The sequence below is a fragment of the Anomaloglossus baeobatrachus genome, chromosome 3, assembly GCF_048569485.1.
Source record: "Anomaloglossus baeobatrachus isolate aAnoBae1 chromosome 3, aAnoBae1.hap1, whole genome shotgun sequence".
Classification (NCBI taxonomy): Eukaryota; Metazoa; Chordata; class Amphibia; order Anura; family Aromobatidae; genus Anomaloglossus; species Anomaloglossus baeobatrachus.
The window spans coordinates 28,107,866-28,134,403 of NC_134355.1; the positions used below are offsets into that span (position 1 = coordinate 28,107,866).

Genomic DNA, 26,538 nt, shown 5'->3' on the forward strand with positions numbered 1-26,538 from the left:
TGTATACCAGGAACACCCCACAAGACGTGCCGTATACTGGGAAACACCCCACAAGCCCTGTCAGATACCAGGAACCTCTCTACAAGACGTGCTGTATACCAGGAACACCCCACAAGACCTGCGGTATACTGGCAACACCCCACAAGCCCTGTCAGATACCAGGAACCTCTCTACAAGACCTGCTGTATACCGGGAACACCCCACAAGACCTTCAGATACCAGGAACCTCTCTACAAGACGTGCTGTATACCAGGAACACCCCACAAGACCTGCGGTATACTGGCAACACCCCACAAGCCCTGTCAGATACCAGGAACCTCTCTACAAGACCTGCTGTATACCGGGAACACCCTACAAGACCTTCAGATACCAGGAACCTCTCTACAAGACGTGCTGTATACCAGGAACACCCCACAAGACCTGCGGTATACTGGCAACACCCCACAAGACCTGTCAGATACCAGGAACCTCTCTACAAGACCTGCTGTATACCGGTAATACCCAACAAGACTTGCCAATTACTAGAAACTGTCAACATGACCTTTCATATACCAGGAACACTCTAAAAGACCTACCGTATACGTGGAACAGCCTACAAGATCTGCTGTATAAAGGGAACACCCCTCAAGAACTGCCCTATACTGGGAACACTACACAAGACATGTCGTGTACTGGGAAAACCCCACAACACCTGCTGTGTACTGGGAACAGTCCACAAGACCTGACATATTCTGGTAAAATCCCAAAAGATCTGCTGTACACCAGGAAAACCTCACAAGACCTGCCATATGCCAGATACAGCCTACAAGACCCAATGTATACTGGGAACACCCCACAAGACCTGCATTATACTGGGAACACCCCACAAGAACAGATTTATACTGGGAAAAGCCTACAAAACCCCCTGTATACTGAGAACACCCCACAAGAACAGATTTATACTGGGAACTACCCACAAGATCAGATTTATACTGGGAACACCCCACAAGACTTGCCGTATACTAATGTGAAGCCCCGCAGGTGTTGTATCAGTGCATACCTTCAGGGACTCCACGTAGCTGGTGCTGGTCACAGGTAGGGAATCTTCAGTTTTGATCGTGACGCCACTCTCAGATTTGCGGTCAGAGGGGACCGCCACTGCAGATTAGGAGGCACCTGGGGCTGATGGTGGGTGCAGTCGGGTGTAGTAGCCTCCTGAGAGTGAGGCAAGCCCCAGGGCCCTTTGTAAAGCTGTAGTACCACAAGTCGCAGAATGACCACACACAGGCAGAGTGTCTTTCAGGGTTTTTACTCACTTCAGGTGGCAGGGTGAGTAACCCGGGCGTAGCTGGGATGAACCAGGTGGGAACCAGGTATCCTTCCGGCTGACTGTATGAGGGTGACTACAAACTCGCCTTCCTTAGCCCTTGGTGGTTTGGGGTGACCCCGACTTTGAGTCCCTATGGGGGTCACCCAGGGAAGATGCTCCAAGCCTCTCTCCCCTTCTTGTTGTGCCATGTGCTTGTTCCCCGGGCCAGGCCACTCCAGCCTCTTGCCTCCTGTGACCTATGGGCCCTACTTGCGGTTACGTGGCTGCGGCTTTTGGTTGTTGTGGTGTGGGCTGTAAGAGCCCCACACCGGCAGGTTTAGCAGGGAAAGGTGAATCTATCCTCGCTTCGGGATCTGCCGCCCGGTTGGGCCTGGTGCTCTCTAGAAGTCTCCTTACTTCCCACTCCGTGCACTCTCTAGCTGAAGCTGGCTTTCAGGCAGCACTCCTAGTTGACCGTTCTCCCCCGTCTGTAGTCACTGCGCGGGCGCTGTTAGACAGCATCAGCCCCACAGGTCTGCTCCTCACTGAGCCCTCTGGAGTTCTCTGCTCTAACTGACTCACTGCTCCTCCTCTCCTGTTCTTGCCTACGCCACCTAGCAACCAGACTCTCCACCACACCCCTTGAGAGGAGATGGAGGCTTTTAACCCCCTGCCACTATTCCAGTGGAGGTATAGGCTTTGCCCCCTCCTGGGATCCCCAGGGGTCCTCTCATGGGTACATGTGTGAGACCTGATCGCTATGCGCCTGTGTTCCACACCCCTGTCAGCCTTCTGGATTACCTGTATTGTACTGTCCCCAGCATGGGTGCAGTACTCAGTGGTGCCTGACCAGGTCAGGGGCGCCACATTCCCCCTTAGTTATCACCAGCACGTCCTCGGGCTGCAAGACAACATTTTAAAATGCATAAAACATTAAAACATGTAAAACATTTTTAAAACCACCAGGTATCAGACATCACCACCCTCCACCCACAAGTCCGTTAACCCACCCAAAACCCTCTCAGGAGGCAGGTCACCGGTCCTGTTGGTAACCAGGTCTGGGCCATCCGTTTCCCCAGACCTTTCCTCCAATCTTCCTCTCCCGTTGGCCGCGACTTCAGCCACTTCTGGCAGGATGTAGAGGCGGCTTTCATGGGCTGGTGGTTTCAGGGTATACCTGGCCTGGTGGATCCGCGCCTTCAGCCTCTTCTGGCAGGATGCAGAGGCGGCCTCCACAGTTGGTACTGACCAGGTACCCTCTTTGTGGTGGTGAGCCAAGGCCCCATAAACAGGCGTGCTCTCTGGTCGCAGGTGAGCCAAGGCCCTTTTCTACGGACGGGCCCCCCTGGTTGCAGACGAGCCAAGCCCCTAAACAGGCTGGCCCTGGTGGTGGTGCCACTGGTGTAACTATTTACACTGCGAGAGTTTGTGGCTATAGCAAGTTCATAGCCTTAAGTTTATTTCTCACAATAGTTTTTGTGGGCGCATTTCTTTAACGTTGCAAACAAAACTTGTCAAAACTGGTCAAAACAGTAACTTCTTACTTTCCTTTACTTTACTTTTTACTCCTCTTTTCCACTAGGGCGAGGGCACGTTGGGCACTGGCACCTGTGACTTTCTTGCTCTTTGTCTCTGTCTTCATCTGTTTCTACATCTGGTTCTTTATCTCTATCTTGTCTTTCTTGTCTTTCTTGTCTTTCTTGTCTTTCTTGTCTTTCTTGTCTTTCTTGTCTTTCTTGTCTTTCTTGTTGCAGGGGATGGCTGTAGGGTTTGTTGGGACATAGCGTTACGTCCAGAGCATACAATCCTCTTTCGCCTTGATGCAGGGTGAACTGAACGGAATCTCCCATCTTTAGATTTCTGCAAGGGTGTCCTCTTGGCAGATGAGCGTTCACATCTCTGCGGTTTACAAATATCCCTTCTTTTATTCCTGGTGCTACAATGAATCCATAGCCGCTTTTCAGATTAAAGTCTTCCACTACGCCATAACACAGGGGTCCTCTAGCCTGGGCTTTGGACTCTCTCAACAAACGCTTCTCCTTTAGGTCTCTGGCGGTGACTGCTCTCTGTTCAGGAGACTGTGGTGCTGGAGCAAACTGTGTTCTTCTGCGCCGTGTCTTGCGGGCTGGATCCATGCCTGTGGGCTCCCAGGTGAAGCTCTTAGGCAGCTCTTCTTCTGCAGAGGGGGTCAGGTCCTCCTCGTCCCAGCGGGAGTATGGCAGCATTTCCGGCTCTGAATACACAACTGCTACTGGTGACACTGGAGTCGGAGTCAACCCTTCTGCTTCCTGGCCTCCTCTCCCCCTTAGTTCTTCCTGGCACTCCAGCTGTGGCAGTGCCGGGGATGGATGCTCTTCGGCCGGCCCAGGTGAGGGACTCCTTGGTGTAGCTGCTGCAGGAGTTAGCAGGAGACTCTTTGGGGTATGCGGAGGGGGTATGTACTGGCTCACCAACCATTGTGGAAATTTGGCCTCCAGGTCAGCCCTCATCTGCCAATATGCAGGGTCTTCACCCACCGTGGGCTGCCTATCAGGAACCTCTGTGGACCGGGGAGCGGTGTCTGCTCTGGCCTTACAGGCCGGGGTAAATGCTGAGGTAGCCTTTTCTTGGCGGGCCGCGCCCTGTATGGCGGCGGCCTGGTCTTGGCGGGCCGCGCCCTGTATGGCGGCGGCCTGGTCTTGGCGGGCCGCGCCCTGTATGGCGGCGGCCTGGTCTTGGCGGGCCGCGCCCTGTATGGCGGCGGCCTGGTCTTGGCGGGCCGCGCCTGGCATGGCGGCGGCCTGGTCTTGGCGGGCCGCGCCTGGCATGGCGGCGGCCTGGTCTTGGCGGGCCGCGCCCGGCATGGCGGCGGCCTGGTCTTGGCGGGCCGCGCCCGGCATGGCGGCGGCCTGGATCAGTGTCGCTGTTGCAGGGGGCTCTGTGCAGGCTGGGCTGGACGTCGCTGCAGCAGTCTGGGCTTGGCGGGCCGCGCCCTGTATGGCGGCGGCCTGGTCTTGGCGGGCCGGGCAGGGCATCGCTGCAGGGACTGGGTCTTGGTGGGCCGAGCAGGGCATCGCTGCAGCCGCTGGGGCTTGGAGGGCCGCACCTGGCGTGGCTGCGGCCTGCTTCAGCGTCGCCGCACCGGACGCCTCTTCAGGGACCGCGGACGTGGCAGCAGGGGTCGGGGCACTTGCGCGGGCCGGGGCATCATTCGACTCACCCGTTGTTGGTAGCACTGGGGTCTGCGTCGTCGCCGTCCCGCCTGACACCCGGCGCGCAGCTCTCCCTTCATAGGCCCGAACCGCCGCGGTCATCTCCTGCAGTTCCATCCGTTCCTCCCGAATCTGCTCCACGACCCGGGTCTCCAGCCGGTTGCAAAACTGGGCCAGCTCTCGGTACCACCAGGCAGCGGAGCCTGGTTCTGGGTTCCTGCGGTCAGACGCCATTTCTTCTGCGCCGTCTTCTGCACGGTCTCCCAGCAGTGGACTCTTCGCTGCCTCCTGTAACAAGCTGTCCAGTTTCTGCTCTGCCTCTTTCAGCAGCTCCTCTCCCAGCAGCAGGCTTGTGGCTTCCTTTCCTTCCCGCCGTCTCTCGACGCTTCCACTCTCATAGCTGGCAAGGTCAGAACCCTGCAGGGGATCTCTGGGTAGCCACACCTCTTCGTGGGCGGTAACTTCTTCCAGCGCGGGCTGCTGTTGTTTTTCAGCGCGCTTTTCATGGTGGCAATATGGCGGCGCTTCCAATTTTTCAAGCGGACCGCCCAGGCACATGGTCACCTGTCTGGACAGGTCTAGTCCTTATCCTGTTCGTGACGCCAGATGTGAAGCCCCGCAGGTGTTGTATCAGTGCATACCTTCAGGGACTCCACGTAGCTGGTGCTGGTCACAGGTAGGGAATCTTCAGTTTTGATCGTGACGCCACTCTCAGATTTGCGGTCAGAGGGGACCGCCACTGCAGATTAGGAGGCACCTGGGGCTGATGGTGGGTGCAGTCGGGTGTAGTAGCCTCCTGAGAGTGAGGCAAGCCCCAGGGCCCTTTGTAAAGCTGTAGTACCACAAGTCGCAGAATGACCACACACAGGCAGAGTGTCTTTCAGGGTTTTTACTCACTTCAGGTGGCAGGGTGAGTAACCCGGGCGTAGCTGGGATGAACCAGGTGGGAACCAGGTATCCTTCCGGCTGACTGTATGAGGGTGACTACAAACTCGCCTTCCTTAGCCCTTGGTGGTTTGGGGTGACCCCGACTTTGAGTCCCTATGGGGGTCACCCAGGGAAGATGCTCCAAGCCTCTCTCCCCTTCTTGTTGTGCCATGTGCTTGTTCCCCGGGCCAGGCCACTCCAGCCTCTTGCCTCCTGTGACCTATGGGCCCTACTTGCGGTTACGTGGCTGCGGCTTTTGGTTGTTGTGGTGTGGGCTGTAAGAGCCCCACACCGGCAGGTTTAGCAGGGAAAGGTGAATCTATCCTCGCTTCGGGATCTGCCGCCCGGTTGGGCCTGGTGCTCTCTAGAAGTCTCCTTACTTCCCACTCCGTGCACTCTCTAGCTGAAGCTGGCTTTCAGGCAGCACTCCTAGTTGACCGTTCTCCCCCGTCTGTAGTCACTGCGCGGGCGCTGTTAGACAGCATCAGCCCCACAGGTCTGCTCCTCACTGAGCCCTCTGGAGTTCTCTGCTCTAACTGACTCACTGCTCCTCCTCTCCTGTTCTTGCCTACGCCACCTAGCAACCAGACTCTCCACCACACCCCTTGAGAGGAGATGGAGGCTTTTAACCCCCTGCCACTATTCCAGTGGAGGTATAGGCTTTGCCCCCTCCTGGGATCCCCAGGGGTCCTCTCATGGGTACATGTGTGAGACCTGATCGCTATGCGCCTGTGTTCCACACCCCTGTCAGCCTTCTGGATTACCTGTATTGTACTGTCCCCAGCATGGGTGCAGTACTCAGTGGTGCCTGACCAGGTCAGGGGCGCCACACTAAGAACACCCCACAAGACCTGCCATATACCAATAACACCCCGCAAGATCTGCTGTATACTGAGAACACCCCACAAGACCTGCCATATACCAATAACACCCCACAAGATCTGCTGTATACTGAGAACACCCCACAAGACCTGCCATATACCAATAACACCCCGCAAGATCTGCTGTATACTGAGAACACCCCACAAGACCTGCCATATACCAATAACACCCCACAAGATCTGCTGTATACTGAGAACACCCCATAAGACCTGCCATATACCAATAACACCCCACAAGATCTGCTGTATACTGAGAACACCCCACAAGACCTACTATGTAATTGGAACACCCCAAAAGACCTGCCATATCCTGGGAACACCCCAAAAGATCTGCTGTACACCAGAAAAACCTTACAAGACCTGCTGTATGCCAGGAACAGCCTACAAGACCCAACATATACCTGGAACATCCCAAAAGACCTGCTGTATACTGGGAACACCCCACAAGATCAGATTTATACTGGGAACTCCCCACAAGATCTGCTGTATAATAGGAAAATCCCACAAGGCCAGGCATTTTGGACATTCTCGAAGTCCATCATTAAATTTTGTCTCGTCAGTGTCACTCACATCCTGACGATCGGTCATGTTTCTAGTTCTAACAGATTAGATGCAAAATCTGACTGATCTCTCATACCATGTTACTCGCGTCACCTGTCAGTGATTTTAATGTTCTGGCTGCTCAGTGGTTATCATTTGCATTCTTCCTGAGACATCCAGTAGTCAGTACACGATCGGATCACTATGAGTTCATTTATTCATTCATTGAGATCACACCTGTTAGTTGACAGGCGGCCATACTCTGCATTACACACCGACCTGAGGGCCTCCCTATGGAAAGCACCAGGAGGAAACTCATCACGTTCTGCAGACGTTCCTCACACTGTTTTTTAATTAGCGACTCAATAAATCATTTGATGTGTTACAAGGAAAATCCCAGGAAATACTCACAGTATAAAACACTGGGGCTGTGTACATGTTATCGTGAACATGAATGAAGGTTTAAATAGGAGCATTAAAGAACAAGGCCTGGCAGGTTTTTTTGGCCAGAAATGGCCCCATTCTTGCCCATCGGTTGTGTCTGGTATTGAAGCTCAGCTGCATTTAGTTGAAGGGGACTGATGTACAATACAAACAGGACACAAATGGGGTAAAAGCAGATAAAATAGAGCATCATATAACGTTTATTTTCAGATTAAAGGGATGTATTTTATCAAAAATCAATTAGGCCTCGTTTATCAACTGTTTTGGTTGTCCATAGCAACCAATCAGACCTCAGCTTTCATATTTCAACAGCAGAATCTGAAATGAAAGCTGAGTTCTGATTGGTTGCTATAGGCAACAATGCCATATTACTGGGGCCTAAGTAATTTTTGCTCACACACATCAACTAAATATAAAAGCCGGGAAAATAGATAAAATATATCTGATACTGTAACCATTACGTACAATAATTAGCCATAGAAATACCCTATAGAAGCATTGAATTTGTCATTTAATGGTTTCCTCCCCATTTCAGCAACAGCTAAGAGATTACACTGCTAAGATGACAACTAGCCCTAATCTCCATAGTTAAACTTGGGTGCCAGACATATACCACAGCTCCGGAGTCATACATATACCACAGCTCCAGAACCCGACATATACCACAGCTCCGGAGTCAGACATATACCACAGCTCCGGAGTCAGACATATACCACAGCTCCAGAGCCCGACATATACCACAGCTCCGGAGTCAGACATATACCACAGCTCCGGAGTCAGACATATACCACAGCTCCAGAACCCGACATATACCACAGCTCCGGAGTCAGTCATATACCGTAGCTCCGGAGTCAGACATATACCACAGCTCCGGAGTCAGACATATACCACAGCTCCGGAGTCAGACATATACCACAGCTCCAGAGCCCGACATATACCACAGCTCCGGAGTCAGACATATACCGTAGCTCCAGAGTCAGACATATACCACAGCTCCGGAGTCAGACATATACCACAGCTCCGGAGTCAGACATATACCACAGCTCCGGAGTCAGACATATACCACAGCTCCGGAGTCAGTCATATACCACAGCTCCGGAGTCAGACATATACCACAGCTCCAGAACCCGACATATACCACAGCTCCGGAGTCAGTCATATACCGTAGCTCCGGAGTCAGACATATACCACAGCTCCGGAGTCAGACATATACCACAGCTCCGGAGTCAGACATATACCACAGCTCCAGAGCCCGACATATACCACAGCTCCGGAGTCAGACATATACCGTAGCTCCAGAGTCAGACATATACCACAGCTCCAGAGCCCGACATATACCACAGCTCCGGAGTCAGTCATATACCGTAGCTCCAGAGTCAGACATATACCACAGCTCCGGAGTCAGACATATACCACAGCTCCGGAGTCAGACATATACCGTAGCTCCAGAGCCCGACATATACCGTAGCTCCAGAGTCAGACATATACCACAGCTCCAGAGACAGACATATACCACAGCTCCGGAGTCAGACATAAACCACAGCTCCGGAGTCAGACATATACCGTAGCTCCAGAGTCAGACATATACCACAGCTCTGGAGTTAGACATATACCACAGCTCCAGAGCCCGACATATACCACAGCTCCGGAGTCAGACATATACTACAGCTCCGGTGTCAGACATATACCACAGCTCCGGAGTCAGACATATACCACAGCTCCGGAGTCAGACATATACTACAGCTCCAGAGTCCGACATATACCACAGCTCCGGAGTCAGACATATACCACAGCTCTGGAGTTAGACATATACCACAGCTCCAGAGCCCGAAATATACCACAGCTCCGGAGTCAGACATATACCACAGCTCCGGAGCCTGACATATACCACAGCTCCGGAGTCAGACATATACTACAGCTCCGGAGTCAGACATATACCTCAGCTCCGGAGTCAGACATATACCACAGCTCTGGAGTCAGATATATACCACAGCTCTGGAGTCAGACATATACCACAGCTCCAGAGTCAGACATATACCACAGCTCCAAAGCCCGACATATACCACAGCTCCGAAGTCAGACATATACCACAGCTCCGGAGTCAGACATATACCACAGCACTGGAGTCAGACATATACCACAGCTCCAGAGTCAGACATATACCACAGCTTCAAAGCCCGACATATACCAGAGCTCCGAAGTCAGACATATACCACAGCTCCGGAATCAGACATATACCACAGCTTCGGAGTAAGACATATACAACAGCTCCGGAGGCAGACATGTACCACAGCTCCGGAGTCAGACATATAACACAGCTCTGGAGTCAGACATATACCACAGCTCCAGAGCCCGACATATACCACAGCTGCGGAGTCAGACATATACCACAGCTCCGGAGTCAGACATATACCACAGCTCTGGAGTCAGACATATAACACAGCTCCAGAGTCAGACATATACCACAGCTCCAAAGCCCGACATATACCACAGCTCCAAAGTCAGACATATACCACAGCTCCGGAGTCAGACATATACCACAGCACTGGAGTCAGACATATACCACAGCGCCAGAGTCAGACATATACCACAGCTTCAAAGACCGACATATACCAGAGCTCCGAAGTCAGACATGTACCACAGCTCCGGAGTCAGACATATACCACAGCTTCGGAGTAAGACATATACAACCGCTCCGGAGGCAGACATATGCCACAGCTCCGGAGTCAGACATATACCACAGCTCAGGAGTCAGACATATAATGCAGCTCCGGAGTCAGACATATACCACAGCTCCGGAGTCAGACATATACCACAGCTCCGGAGTCAGACATATACCATAGTTCCGGAGTCAGACATATACCACAGCTCAGGAGTCAGACATATAACACAGCTCCGAAGTCAGACATATACCACAGCTCCGGAGTCAAACATATACCACAGCACTGGAGTCAGACATATACCACAGCTCCAGAGTCAGACATATACCACAGCTTCAAAGACCGACATATACCAGAGCTCCGAAGTCAGACATATACCACAGCTCCGGAGTCAGACATATACCACAGCTTCGGAGTAAGACATATACAACCGCTCCGGAGGCAGACATATGCCACAGCTCCGGAGTCAGACATATAACACAGCTCTGGAGTCAGACATATACCACAGCTCCGAAGTCAGACATATACCACAGCTCCGAAGTCAAATATATACCACAGCTCCGGAGTCAGACATATACCACAGCTCAGGAGTCAGACATATAATGCAGCTCCGGAGTCAGACATATACCACAGCTCCGGAGTCAGACATATACCACAGCTCCGGAGTCAGACATATACCATAGTTCCGGAGTCAGACATATACCACAGCTCAGGAGTCAGACTTATAACACAACTCCGGAGTCAGACATATACCACAGCTCCGGAGTCAGACATATACCACAGCTCTGGAGTCAGACATATACCACAGCTTCGGAGTCAGACATATAATACAGCTCCGAAGTCATATCTATTTACCACAGCTCTGGGGTCAGACATATACCACAGCTCCGGAGTCAGACATATACCACAGCTCCAGAGTCAGACATATACCACAGCTCCGGAATCAGACATATACCACAGCTCGAACTCTGGAGTCAGACATATACCACAGCTGCGGAGTCAGACATATACCACAGCTCCGGAGTCAGACATATACCACAGCTCCGGAGTCAGACATATACCACAGCTCCGGAGTCAGACATATACCACAGCTCCGGAATCAGACATATACCACAGCTCCGGAGTCAGACATATACCACAGCACTGGAGTCAGACATATAACACAGCTCCGGAGTCAGACATATACCATAGCTCCGGAGTCAGACATTTACCACAGCTCCAGAGTCAGACATATACCACAGCTCCAAAGCCCGACATATACCACAGCTCCGAAGTCAGACATATACCACAGCTCCGGAGTCAGACATATACCACAGCACTGGAGTCAGACATATACCGCAGCTCCAGAGTCAGACATATACCACAGCTTCAAAGCCCCACATATACCACAGCTCCGGAGTCAGACATATACCACAGCTCCGGAGGCAGACATATACCACAGCTCCGGAGGCAGACATATACCACAGCTCCGGAGTCAGACATATATCACAGCTCTGGAGTCAGACATATATCACAGCTCTGGAGTTAGACATATACCACAGCTCCAGAGCCCGACATATACCACAGCTCCGGAGTCAGACATATACAACAACTCTGGAGTCAGACATATACCACAGCTGCGGAGTCAAACATATACCACAGCTCCGGAGCTGGACATATACTACAGCTCTGGATCCGGCTCTATACCTGTAGTGTGCACATCCACTCATCGACACACTCATTGTTAAGGACCCCCATCAAGAAGGGTTTTAGTATCCACTGATCTACCATTAAATGCCACTGATTCCAATGGAAACCACATAAGGGTGCATGCCCAAAATCAGGAATAGTAGCGTTTTGGACGCAGCATCCTTTCCCTGCATCCGAACGCTGCGTTGTACAGTACAAGCACAGTGGATGATATTTACAAATCTCATGTCCACGGTGCTTCTTTTTCCCGCAGCGTAAACTGACATGTGGCTGCGGTTTTCCGAGCTGCAGCATGTCAATTTATGGTTGTGGAGACACGAGTGTTCTCAGCGGGAGAACAGAGCGAAAAAACGCTGCGCCAAGAACCCTGATCCTGAAGCCACTCTGAGTCTAGATCGCAACGTGTCACGATGGTGGACGCGTACCCTAATAGCTTATTTTCTCAACAGCTACCACTAGATAGATAGAGGGATAGATAGATGATTGATAGATAGATAGATAGATAGATAGATAGAGGGATAGATAGATGATTGATAGATAGATAGATAGAGGGATAGATAGATAGATAGAGAGATAGATAGATAGAGGGATAGATAGATGGATAGATAGATAGATAGATAGATAGAGGGAATAGATGGATAGATAGATAGATAGATAGATAGATAGATAGATAGATAGAGGGATAGATAGATGATAGATAGATAGATAGAGGGATAGATAGATAGATAGAGAGATAGATAGATAGAGGGATAGATAGAGGGATAGATAGATAGATAGATAGATAGATAGAGGGATAGATAGATAGATAGATAGATAGATAGATAGATAGAGGGATAGATAGATAGATAGATAGAGGGATAGATAGATAGATAGATAGATAGATAGATAGATAGATAGATAGATAGAGGGAGGGATAGATAGATAGATAGAGGGATAGATAGATGTTAGATAGATAGAGGGATAGATAGATAGATAGAGGGATAGATAGATAGAGGGATAGATAGATGTTAGATAGATAGATAGAGGGATAGATAGATAGATAGATAGATAGATAGATAGATAGATAGATAGATAGATAGATAGAGGGATAGATAAATAGAGGGATAGATAGAGGGATAGATAGATAGATGGATAGATAGAGGGATAGATAGATAGATGATTGATAGATAGATAGATAGATAGATAGATAGATAGATAGAGGGATAGATAGATAGTCCATTTGACTGACTATGCACCTAAACCCCCATCCCCTTCCCCATTAGCCCCAGGTGCTTTTATTATTTAGTAGTGGGTCTATCTTCGCCCAAACAGTTAGAGGCAGAAAGAAAGAATAGGACCCAGTATAATGAGATTGCCGTGATGTGGCTACTGGGCAGGTATGAAAATGGCCATTTTTATATGCAAAACATCTTACATTTTTATTAGATCTTTTTTAGTAGTTGAAAACTTTGGCATTTCAGTGTGTAGCTGAAACTTTTTTTCTGACAGATAGATAGATAGATAGATAGATAGATAGATAGAGGGATAGATAGATAGATAGAGGGATAGATAGAGAGATAGATAGATAGAGGGATAGCTAGATAGAGGGATACATAGATAGATAGATAGATGATAGATAGATAGATAGAGGGATAGATAGATAGATAGAGGGATAGATAGATAGAGGGATAGATAGATAGATAGATAGATAGAGGGATAGATAGAGAGATAGATAGAGGGATAGATAGATAGATAGATAGATAGATAGATAGATAGATGGATGGAGGGATGGAGAGATAGATAGATAGATAGATAGATAGATAGATAGATAGATAGATAGATAGATAGAGGGATAGATAGATAGATAGATAGATAGATGCAATAAATAAGTATAATATGGACAGCATGTCGCTTACTGAGACACCAGGCGGTAGTACGGTATTAGGTGACATGAGAAGCTGTGTAGTGTTACATTATAATTAATACATACTCGTAATAACCAGAGACCACTGATCAGACACTGAGCTTACCTCTATGCTGTCCTCACCCAGGTATCTCACATCTTACTTTACTACATGACCCCAGAACACAATAGCAAAGGATATGTACACATCACCTGCAATCATCTGTACCTGCAGGTTATCCTCTCTCCATACTCTTCACCATCACCTGCCATCATCTGTACCTGCAGGTTATCCTCTCTCCATACTCTTCACCATCACCTGCCATCATCTGTACCTGCAGGTTATCCTCTCTCCATACTCTGTACTCTTCACCATCATCTGCCATCATCTGTACCTGCAGGTTATCCTCTCTCCATACTCTTCACCATCACCTGCCATCATCTGTACCTGCAGGTTATCCTCTCTCCATACTCTTCACCATCACCTGCCATCATCTGTACCTGCAGGTTATCCTCTCTCCATACTCTTCACCATCACCTGCCATCATCTGTACCTGCAGGTTATCCTCTCTCCATACTCTTCACCATCACCTGCCATCATCTGTACCTGCAGGTTATCCTCTCTCCATACTCTTCACCATCACCTGCCATCATCTGTACCTGCAGGTTATCCTCTCTCCATACTCTTCACCATCACCTGCCATCATCTGTACCTGCAGGTTATCCTCTCTCCATACTCTTCACCATCACCTGCCATCATCTGTACCTGCAGGTTATCCTCTCTCTATACTCTTCACCATCATCTGCCATCATCTGTACCTGCAGGTTATCCTCTCTCCATACTCTTCACCATCACCTGCCATCATCTGTACCTGCAGGTTATCCTCTCTCCATACTCTTCACCATCACCTGCCATCATCTGTACCTGCAGGTTATCCTCTCTCTATACTCTTCACCATCATCTGCCATCATCTGTACCTGCAGGTTATCCTCTCTCCATACTCTTCACCATCACCTGCCATCATCTGTACCTGCAGGTTATCCTCTCTCCATACTCGTTACCATCACCTGCCATCATCTGTACCTGCAGGTTATCCTCTCTCCATACTCTTCATCATCACCTGCCATCATCTGTACCTGCAGGTTATCCTCTCTCCATACTCTTCACCATCACCTGCCATCATCTGTACCTGCACGTTATCCTCTCTCCATACTCTTCACCATCACCTGCCATCACCTGTACCTGCAGGTTATCCTCTCTCCATACTCTTCACCATCACCTGCCATCATCTGTACCTGCAGGTTATCCTCTCTCCATACTCTGTACTCTTCACCATCACCTGCCATCACCTGTACCTGCAGGTTATCCTCTCTCCATACTCTTCACCATCACCTGCCATCATCTGTACCTGCAGGTTATCCTCTCTCCATACTCTGTGTTCTTCACCATCACCTGCCATCACCTGTACCTGCAGGTTATCCTCTCTCCATACTCTGTACTCTTCACCATCACCTGCCATCATCTGTACCTGCAGGTTATCCTCTCTCCATACTCTTCACCATCACCTGCCATCATCTGTACCTGCAGATTATCCTCTCTCCATACTCTTCACCATCACCTGCCATCACCTGTACCTGCAGGTTATCCTCTCTCCATACTCTTCACCATCACCTGCCATCATCTGTACCTGCAGATTATCCTCTCTCCATACTCTTCACCATCATCTGCCATCATCTGTACCTGCAGGTTATCCTCTCTCCATACTCTTCACCATCACCTGCCATCATCTGTACCTGCAGGTTATCCTCTCTCCATACTCGTTACCATCACCTGCCATCATCTGTACCTGCAGGTTATCCTCTCTCCATACTCTTCATCATCACCTGCCATCATCTGTACCTGCAGGTTATCCTCTCTCCATACTCTTCACCATCACCTGCCATCATCTGTACCTGCACGTTATCCTCTCTCCATACTCTTCACCATCACCTGCCATCACCTGTACCTGCAGGTTATCCTCTCTCCATACTCTTCACCATCACCTGCCATCATCTGTACCTGCAGGTTATCCTCTCTCCATACTCTGTACTCTTCACCATCACCTGCCATCACCTGTACCTGCAGGTTATCCTCTCTCCATACTCTTCACCATCACCTGCCATCATCTGTACCTGCAGGTTATCCTCTCTCCATACTCTGTGTTCTTCACCATCACCTGCCATCACCTGTACCTGCAGGTTATCCTCTCTCCATACTCTGTACTCTTCACCATCACCTGCCATCATCTGTACCTGCAGGTTATCCTCTCTCCATACTCTTCACCATCACCTGCCATCATCTGTACCTGCAGGTTATCCTCTCTCCATACTCTTCACCATCACCTGCCATCATCTGTACCTGCAGGTTATCCTCTCTCCATACTCTGTACTCTTCACCATCACCTGCCATCACCTGTACCTGCAGGTTATCCTCTCTCCATACTCTTCACCATCACCTGCCATCATCTGTACCTGCAGGTTATCCTCTCTCCATACTCTGTACTCTTCACCATCACCTGCCATCACCTGTACCTGCAGGTTATCCTCTCTCCATACTCTTCACCATCACCTGCCATCATCTGTACCTGCAGGTTATCCTCTCTCCATATTCTGTGCTCTTCACCATCACCTGCCATCACCTGTACCTGCAGGTTATCCTCTCTCCATACTCTTCACCATCACCTGCCATCACCTGTACCTGCAGGTTATCCTCTCTCCATACTCTGTACTCTTCACCATCACCTGCCATCATCTGTACCTGCAGGTTATCCTCTCTCCATACTCTTCACCATCACCTGCCATCATCTGTACCTGCAGGTTATCCTCTCTCCATACTCTTCACCATCACCTGCCATCACCTGTACCTGCAGGTTATCCTCTCTCCATACTCTGTACTCTTCACCATCACCTGCCATCATCTGTACCTGCAGGTTATCCTCTCTCCATACTCTTCACCATCACCTGCCATCATCTGTACCTGCAGGTTATCCTCTCTCCATACTCTTCACCATCACCTGCCATCATCTGTACCTGCAGGTTATCCTCTCTCCATACTCTGTACTCTTCATTTCTATCTATTGCTCCCTGGTGTCACCCCGGCACTGTAATCTGACAAGCAGTGGAGGAACGTCCTGTCCCCATGTGCTGAGCGCCCCCAGAGCAGCCATGTACCTGGTCTCAGCCGCTGCCACCATAGGCTTTGGCCACATTCAGACGCTGGTCCGTCACTTACCCACTGACAGCTGCACTGGACCGAAGCAGAGGGAGACCTGGACCCAGAGGAGCAGGGCCAGCACCGCCTGTGGTCGCCGATGACCCTGGAATGGATCTGCTGCTCTCCATCCTCCTCTCATTCCATAACACATCTTTCATGGAGCTGAGGCATCCAGGCAAGAGACCTGCAGAGCACACAGGGATTAGCAGCTTCTGCATTGGTGCATGATGATCCCCCCACACATGTGCAGCCGGACACTCACTGGTTAAGGAGCCTCCAGATTGGGCAGAGGTGCACTGCAGCCCGGCTCTCTGTGCACAGGGTGCTCGGAGCTGCTGAGCCTCCTCGCGCTGATCAGGCATGCATGGCTTTGCCCTCCTCTGTATGGATATTGCATCCTGATAAGGTCAAGGGGAAGACTGGGGACACTGGGAGGTTAACCCCTCCAGCACCACAGCCTGGCATGCAGCAGGCTCAGCCCAGCCCCCCCTCTTACCTGCACCGGCACAGGACTGGGCTCCTGACAGTCTCCCCCTCCTCTACGGCTGCCACATATTGTGCTGAGGTTCACCTGCCAGGCGCGCCCCCGGACTCTTGTTAGCGCGGGAGCGCGCAGGCAGGTCGCTCTCCAGGGTCCTGATGTGCCGCCTACATCGTGCAGGTGCTGGATATGGCTGCGGGCGACACATGTATGCCATGGTAATGATACACAATGTGAGCCTGTGTGCATCGTGTACAAGCTGCAGAGCATTGCAATACATACATTTATACAAACTGCAGAGCATTGCAATACATACATTTATACAAACTGCAGAGCATTGCATTACATACATTTATACAAGCTGCAGAGCATTGCATTACATACATTTATACAAGCTGCAGAGCATTGCATTACATACATTTATATAAGCTGCAGAGCATTGCATTACATACATTGAGATAATCTGCAGAGCATTGCATTACATACATTTATACAAGCTGCAGAGCATTGCAATACATACATTTATACAAACTGCAGAGCATCGCATTACATACATTTATACAAGCTGCAGAGCATTGCATTACATACATTTATACAAACTGCAGAGCATCGCATTACATACATTTATACAAGCTGCAGAGCATTGCATTACATACATTTATACAAACTGCAGAGCATCGCATTACATACATTTATACAAGCTGCAGAGCATTGCATTACATACATTTATACAAGCTGCAGAGCATTGCAATACATACATTTATACAAACTGCAGAGCATCGCATTACATACATTTATACAAGCTGCAGAGCATTGCATTACATACATTTATACAAGCTGCAGAGCATTGCAATACATACATTTATACAAGCTGCAGAGCATTGCATTACATACATTTATACAAGCTGCAGAGCATTGCATTACATACATTTATACAAGCTGCAGAGCATTGCAATACATACATTTATACAAGCTGCAGAGCATTGCAATACATACATTTATACAAGCTGCAGAGCATTGCATTACATACATTGAGATAATCTGCAGAGCATTGCAATACATATATTTATATAAGCTGCGGAGCATTGCATTACATACATTTATATAAGCTGCAGAGCATTGCAATACATACATTTATATAAGCTGCAGAGCATTGCATTACATACATTTATATAAGCTGCAGAGCATTGCAATACATACATTTATACAAGCTGCAGAGCATTGCATTACATACATTTATACAAGCTGCAGAGCATTGCAATACATACATTTATACAAGCTGCAGAGCATTGCATTACATACATTTATACAAGCTGCAGAGCATTGCAATACATACATTTATATAAGCTGCAGAGCATTGCAATACATACATTTATACAAGCTGCAGAGCATTGCATTACATACATTGAGATAATCTGCAGAGCATTGCAATACATATATTTATATAAGCTGCGGAGCATTGCATTACATACATTTATATAAGCTGCAGAGCATTGCAATACATACATTTATACAAGCTGCAGAGCATTGCAATACATACATTTATACAAGCTGCAGAGCATTGCATTACATACATTGAGATAATCTGCAGAGCATTGCAATACATATATTTATACAAGCTGCAGAGCATTGCATTACATACATTTATATAAGCTGCAGAGCATTGCAATACATACATTTATATAAGCTGCAGAGCATTGCAATACATACATTTATATAAGCTGCAGAGCATTGCAATACATACATTTATATAAGCTGCAGAGCATTGCAATACATACATTTATATAAGCTGCGGAGCATTGCATTACATACATTTATATAAGCTGCAGAGCATTGCAATACATACATTTATATAAGCTGCGGAGCATTGCATTACATACATTGAGATAATCTGCAGAGCATTGCAATACATACATTTATACAAGCTGCAGAGCATTGCATTACATACATTTATAGAAGCTGCAGAGCATTGCAATACATACATTTATACAAGCTGCAGAGCATTGCAATACATACATTTATACAAGCTGCAGAGCATTGCATTACATTGAGATAATCTGCAGAGCATTGCAATACATACATTTATACAAGCTGCAGAGCATTGCATTACATACATTTATACAAGCTGCAGAGCATTGCATTACATACATTTATATAAGCTGCAGAGCACTGCAATACATACATTTATATAAGCTGCAGAGCATTGCAATACATACATTTATATAAGCTGCAGAGCATTGCATTACATACATTGAGGTTATCTGCAGAGCATTGCATTACATACATTGAGATAATCTGCAGAGCATTGCATTACATACATTGAGGTTATCTGCAGAGCATTGCATTACATACATTGAGGTTATCTGCAGAGCATTGCATTACATACATTGAGATAATCTGCAGAGCATTGCATTACATACATTTATACAAGCTGCAGAGCATTCCATTACTCACATTGAGATAATCCGCAGAGCAAGCATTACATACATTTATATAAGCTGCAGAGCATTGCATTACATACATTTATATAATCTGCAGAGCATTGCATTACATACATTTATAAGCTGCAGAGCATTGCATTACATACATTTACACAACCTGCAGAGCCTTTCATTACATATATTTATATAAACTGCAGAGCATTGCATTACATACATTGTAATAATCTGCAGAGCATTGCATTACATACATTTATATAAGCTGCAGAGCATTCCAATACATACATTTACATAAGCTGCAGAGCATTGCATGACATACATTTATATAAGCTGCAGAGCATTCCAATACATACATTTACATAAGCTGCAGAGCATTGCATTACAAACATTTATATAGGCTGCAGAGCATTGCATTACATACATTTATACACACTGCAGAGCATTGCATTGCATATATTGATACTAACTTCTCAGCATTGCTATCCTTTTACTGCAGAGCATTGCATTACATACATTGATATAAGCTGCAGAGCATTGCATTACATATATTGATATAAGCTGCAGAGCATTGCATTACATATATAGATATAAGCTGCAGAGCATTGCATTACATACATTGATGTAAGCTGCAGAGCATTGCTATCCGCTCACGGCAGCGCTCTCCCTCCTCCTATCTGACCTGAAGACGTCTACACAACACAGATCAATCATTACATAAAAGCCACTGACTATCTCATGACAATGGTTCTTGCCAAGGACTTGGATATATCAGGCAGAAAGTGAACCGTCAGTTCTTGGGGCCGGTGCCCACGATCTGGATTAGTAGCGCTTTGGACGCTCAGTGATTTACGCTGCGTTGTACAGTACAAGCACAGGGGATGGATTTATAGAAATCTCCTGCACAATGTGGTTTTTTTTAACGTTGTGAAAACTCACCTGCGCTGCGGGCTTCCTATCCACAGCATGGCAATTTCTGGAACAGAGACGCTTGAGTCTCCTGCACGGGAGAACGTAGCGAAAATACGCTGCATCCATAACATCACATAACCTGATCCTGGGCACGTGCCCTCTCTATGCCTCCATACAGTAAGGGGTACTTTGCACGCTACAACATCGCTAGCCGATGCTAGCGATGCCGAGCGCGATAGTCCCCGCCCCCATCGCAGCTGCGATATCTTGTGATAGCTGCCGTAGCGAACATTATCGCTACGGCAGCTTCACACGCGCATACCTGCCCTGCGACGTCGCTCTGGCCGGCGACGCGATTCCTTCCTAAGGGGGCGGGTCGTGTGGCGTCACAGCGACGTCACACGGCAGGCGGCCAATAGAAACGGAGGGGCGGAGATGACGTAAACATCCCGCCCACCTCCTTCCTTCCGCATTGCCGGCGGTACGGAGGTAAGGAGATGTTCCTCGCTCCTGCAGCTTCATACACAGCGATGTGTGCTGCCGCAGGAACGAGGAACTACATCGTATCTCCTATTGGTGCGACATTATGAAAATGGACGACGCTACACAGATAACCGATTTACGACGCTTTTGCGATAATTTATCGGCGCACCTAGGCTTTACACGTTGCGACGTCGTTACCGGCGCCGGATGTGCGTCACTTTCAGTTTGACCCCGACGATATCACAGTAGCGATGTCGCAGCGTGCAAAGTACCCCTTAGAGTTGGAAGCAGGAAAGATGAGCAAGCATAAGGATGAGCGGCTTTGTAAAGGGTTAAGTTTAATTTTTTTAAATAAGGGGGGCAATTTCTTTTCCCGAGGGGCCTCAAGAGAGACCGTGACTGGTTAATTTTGTTCAATAGTAATGTATTCATAAAATTATTATTTTATAGTAATATTAATTGTATCACTTAATATTGAGAAACGAGAAGTATGCTGACACCCCCTATAAACCGTATGAGCCCACAAACACCCCCTATATATAGAATGAGCCCCTAAACAGCACCCTACATACAGTATGAGCTCTCATATATAGCCCCTATATACCGTATGAGCCTACACACAACCCCTCTATATACAGCATGCGCCCCTAAACAGCACCCTACATACAGTATGAGCTCTCATATATAGTCCCTATATACCATATGAGCCTACACACAACCCCTCTATATACAGCATGCGCCCCTAAACAGCTCCCTACATACAGTATGAGCTCTCATATATAGCCCCTATATACCGTATGAGCCTACACACAACCCCTCTATATACAGCATGCGCCCCTAAACAGCACCCTACATACAGTATGAGCTCTCATATATAGTCCCTATATACCATATGAGCCTACACACAACCCCTCTATATACAGCATGCGCCCCTAAACAGCTCCCTACATACAGTATGAGCTCTCATATATAGCCCCTATATACCGTATGAGCCTACACACAACCCCTCTATATACAGCATGCGTCCCTAAACAGCACCCTACATACAGTATGAGCTCTCATATATAGTCCCTATATACCGTATGAGCCAACACACAGCCCCTCTATATACAGCATGCGCCCCTAAACAGCCCTCTACATGCAGTATAGTACAGGTATACGGAAGATCTTGTGTTCCTGTAAAATGTCAGGTCTTCTGGGGTGTCCCCAGTATACAGTAGGTCTTGTAGGGTGTTCTCTGTGTACGGTAGGTCTTGTGGGTTCTTCCTGGTATATGATGGGTCTTGTGGGGTGTTCGTGGTATACTTCGAGTCTTGTGGTGTGTTTCTGGTATATGGTTGGTCTTCTGTGGTGTTCTCTGTATACAGCATGTCTTGTGCGGTATTGCCGGTATACAGATGTCTTGTCGGGTGTTCCCAGTATATGTTGCTTCTTGTGGGATGTTCTCTGTTTACAGCTAGACTCATTGAGTGTTCCTGGTATACGTCGGGTCTTATGGGGTGTTCCTGGTATACAACATTTCTTGTTGGGTGTTCCCAGTATACGGCAGGTCTTGGGTGTTCACAGAATACGTTGGATCTGGCAAGGTGTTCCTGCTATATATCGGGTCTTATGGGGTGTTGCCGGTATACAGCAGGTCTTGTGGCGTGTTGCCGATATACGTCAGGTCTTGTGGGGTGTTTACGGTATACAGCTGGTCTAGTGATGTGTTTCTGGTATACAGCAAGTCTTGTGAGGAGTTTCTGGTATACGTACGGTGTCGTGGGGTGTTCCCAGCATATGATAGGTCTTGAAGGTTGTTCCCGGTATACAGCAGATCTTACAGGGTGTTCCCAGTATACAATGGGTCTTGTTGGGTGTTCCTGGCATATGTCGGGTCTTGTGGGGTGTTCTTGGACTACGATGGATCTTGTGGGATGTTACTGGCATACATTAGGTCTTGTGGAGTGTTCTCTCTATATAGCAGATCTTATGGGTTGTTCCCAATAAATGGCAGGTTTTGTGCGGTGTTCCTGGTATACAGCAGATCTTGTAAGGGTGTTCCCGTTATACAGTAGGTCTTGTGGTTTGTTTACAGTATACAGCAGATCTTGTGGACAGTTCCCAGTATACGGCAGGTCTTGTTAGGTATTCCTGGTGTATGTAGAGTCTTGTGGGGTTTTCCTAGTCCGGTATTCCTCGTATACGTCGGATCTTATTTGGTGTTTCCAGTATAAGATGGGTCATGTGGGGTGTTCCTGGTATATGACAGGTCTTGTGGGGTGTTTCTGGTATAGGTCTTGTGAGGTGTTCCTTTAAGACCATGGGTTTTGTTGGTTGTTACTGGCATACGGAGGTCTTTTGAGAGTGTTCGCAATATACAGCATGTCTTGTGGGGTTTCTCAGTATATAGTAGGTCTTGTGAAGTGTTCCCGGTATACCACAGGTCTTGTAGGGTGTTCATGATGTATGTAAAGTCTTGTGGGGTGTTTCTGGTATACTGCAGGTTATCTGGGGTGTTCTCTGTATATGGCAGGTCTTGTGGGCTGTTCTAGGTATGTTAGCAGCATCTAACAATCATCCAAGGACAGACATCTGCTAAACTGGTAGTAGTGTTTTGTGGACAATCCTTAGTAGTGCATGTGGGGAGTGAAAATGCTTATCTGGTCCGACCCAACAGGAAGGTGACCGTGGCAGAAAGGAGTCATAACGTGCAGCGCAGCGTCATAGTGCCGATACTGACGTCTGTCCAAGAGTGCCTACAATACGCACAGGAGACATAGAGCAATGGAAGAAGGTGGACGGTCTTATAAATCTTGTGGTCCATCAGGTTGATGGCCATGTAGGTCACTTACCTGGGGAGGAGATAGCACCATGATGCCCTATGGGAAGACGGTAAACAGATGAAGGCAGTGATGGGGCAATGTCCAGTAGGAAACCTTGGGTTCTAGCATCACGTGGATGTGATTTGTACAATCCACCTACCTGGAGGACGTAAACCCATAAATAACTATGGCATTGAGTGATGGAGATCCTGAAAGCAGCCATGTACACAATGCCCTATAGCAGTGGAAACTCAGTCTGGGCCGAGAGTTTGTACCTGTACACAGGCCCATTACTGCCCATCGTATCCAAACCCAACCTGAAACTATATCTGATACTCTTCAGCCTTCTAGTTTTATATGTTCTTGAAAAGCTGGAGAACAAGTAATATAGCAAATCTAATAATATGGCAAATGTATGTAATTTTGAGCAGATGATATATTGGTTTATGCTAAACGCAGGCCCCGAGGAAGTAACGTATGACACATAGATTCTTTTTACATTGTTTTTATTCCATGTACCTTCCCCTCGAGCCCTGAGCTAGGGAAGTCCTCCTATTGTATACAGTCAATAGGATCGGCAGATTGTATATATTAATAAATGGTTACTACGCTCTATAGCCAACAGTATGTGACCGTACACCATCCAATTTCAAAATCATGGCTGTTGATATGGATACGCCCTCTACAGATATAACGGGAAGGATTTCTGCAAGATTTTGGAGGTGTCTGGGAATTTTTGCTCCATCATCCTGAAGAGCATTTGTGAGGTCAGACACTGATATTGTGGGGAGGCCGGGCTCACAAGCTCCGTTCTAGGCAATTCCTGAGGTGGGGCACATGTGGTAAAAAATGTAAAATAAGGTCTTACTTAAAACTACTGCACTTGACCCTCCCGGTTCTTGTACAGACTAGAAGTCCCAGCTGCCCAGTCCTTAAAGCTCCCCTGAAACAACCCTACTTGGATGAGCCAGGTGACCGCCATCAAGGGTTCCACGTATCTCCTTAAGAATCTGGGAAAAGGTGCAGAGTCAAATAAGGTAAACTAAAAAATATAATCTGCGAGGAGAAACATAAGACAAATAGGCTGTATTGCCAAGCAGGGTCCACCACAGAAATATCACTAGGGGGAAACAGTAGCCCGGGGAAGCATTAAATGGTTACACATGTCAGGAGATAGGACAGACTATATTACATCATAGGAAACACTTGTTGGCAGAAAGGCAATGAACACACAAAGTGTCCACACAGAGACAAAGTAATCAGAACCAGGAAAGTGACTGAATCTAATCGTGGTGCGCTGGGCACTGTCATGGGGAACACAAATGGTTCTTCACCAAACTGTTTCCACAATGTCTTGTGCTGAACACTTAAGATTTCCCTTTGCTGGAACTAAGGGGTCAGTACCAACCCCTGAAAACCAACTTGCGGCCAGTACTCCTCCAACACTATATTTAACAGTAGGCACTTTTTTGGTAGGTTGCTTCCCTGGACATCTCCCAGACTTGTCATTTAGACTGCCAGATAGAGTAGCGTGATCCGTCACTCTACAGAACACATCTCCACTGCTTTATACCACCAACCCTGATGGTTTGCATTGTGTTTGGTGATTTTAGGCTTGGCTCCTCGGACATGGAAACCCATTCCAGGAAGATCCTGTTCCCCTTTTCTGGTTCTGATGTCTCTTGAGGGGAGATAAAGGAGTGTGATCCGTCACTCCACAGAACACATCTCCACTGCTTTACACCACTCATCCTGACGGTTGGCATTGTGCTTGGTGACTTTAGGCTTCGCTCTTTGGCCATGGAAACCCATTTAATGAAGACCATGTTCCCCATTTCTGGTTCTGATGTCTCTTCAGGAAAAATATGATCACAAATTTTACTGATCACATTTTTCAGCATTTGGTGATTGCATGTTCCTCGTAGCTTCTGCTCTTATGTAAGGCTAAGTTCACACTTCAGTTGTTTTGCATCAGTCACAATCCGTAGCCTTGAGGAATTACGGTATCCTGCAAAATATTTTGCAGGAATCCTGTTTTTCCCCATAGGCTTCTATTAGTGACGGATTGTGACTGATGATGCTGCGTTGCATCCGCTGCGTCGCGGTCAGTTGTTTTTTAACTGACCGCCGGGCGGGAGCAACGCAGCATGTAACGTTTTTTGAGCAGCGCGATCCGTAGGATTTCGCTGCGCATGCGCTCTCTGGTTCCCCGCCCCCGTAACCAGGATAAACATCGGGTAACCAAGCAATGCGCTTTGGTTAGTTACCCGATATTTACAGTGGTTACGGGTACAGGGAGCCCGCGCTAAGCTGGTATCCAAGATAAATATCGGGTAACCAAGCAAAAAGTGCTTTGCTTATACCCGATATTTACCCTGGATACAGTGTGCAAGGAGGCCGACACTTCACCACTCGGCTCCGCCCCCTCCCGCATGTGTACACACTCACACACACACACACACTCACACTCACTCTCACACACTCACCTGTCCCCAGCCATGCAGACCGCGGCACTGACGTCCTCAGCTCCACCCCCCGAACTCCGCCCCCAGCACACAACGGAGTCCGACAAAGAAATTCTTTTTCTTTGTCACCGTTGTCATCCGTTGTACAACGCATCAGTCACATGCGTCAAGCAACGCATGTGACTGATGCAAAACAACTGAAG

General features: G+C 48.0%; 1 protein-coding gene across 2 annotated transcripts in view; it reads right to left on the minus strand.

Annotated features, from left to right (window-relative positions):
• The window catches only part of SUSD4 (sushi domain containing 4), a 154,015-nt gene extending 136,595 nt beyond the window's left edge, over window positions 1-17,420 (minus strand). Inside the window, exons 1-2 of one of the 2 annotated variants that reach the window (XM_075339091.1) lie at window positions 17,252-17,420; window positions 16,774-16,939 (exon numbers count right to left, since the gene is read on the minus strand). In XM_075339091.1, coding sequence (XP_075195206.1) covers window positions 16,774-16,906 — 133 coding nt within the window. In that variant the 5' untranslated portion in view covers window positions 16,907-16,939; window positions 17,252-17,420. Of the gene's footprint in view, window positions 1-16,773; window positions 16,940-17,017; window positions 17,208-17,251 lie in introns of those variants that run through there. The other variant, XM_075339092.1, reaches the window with a different exon arrangement.
• Between the last annotated feature and the right edge of the window lie 9,118 nt (window positions 17,421-26,538).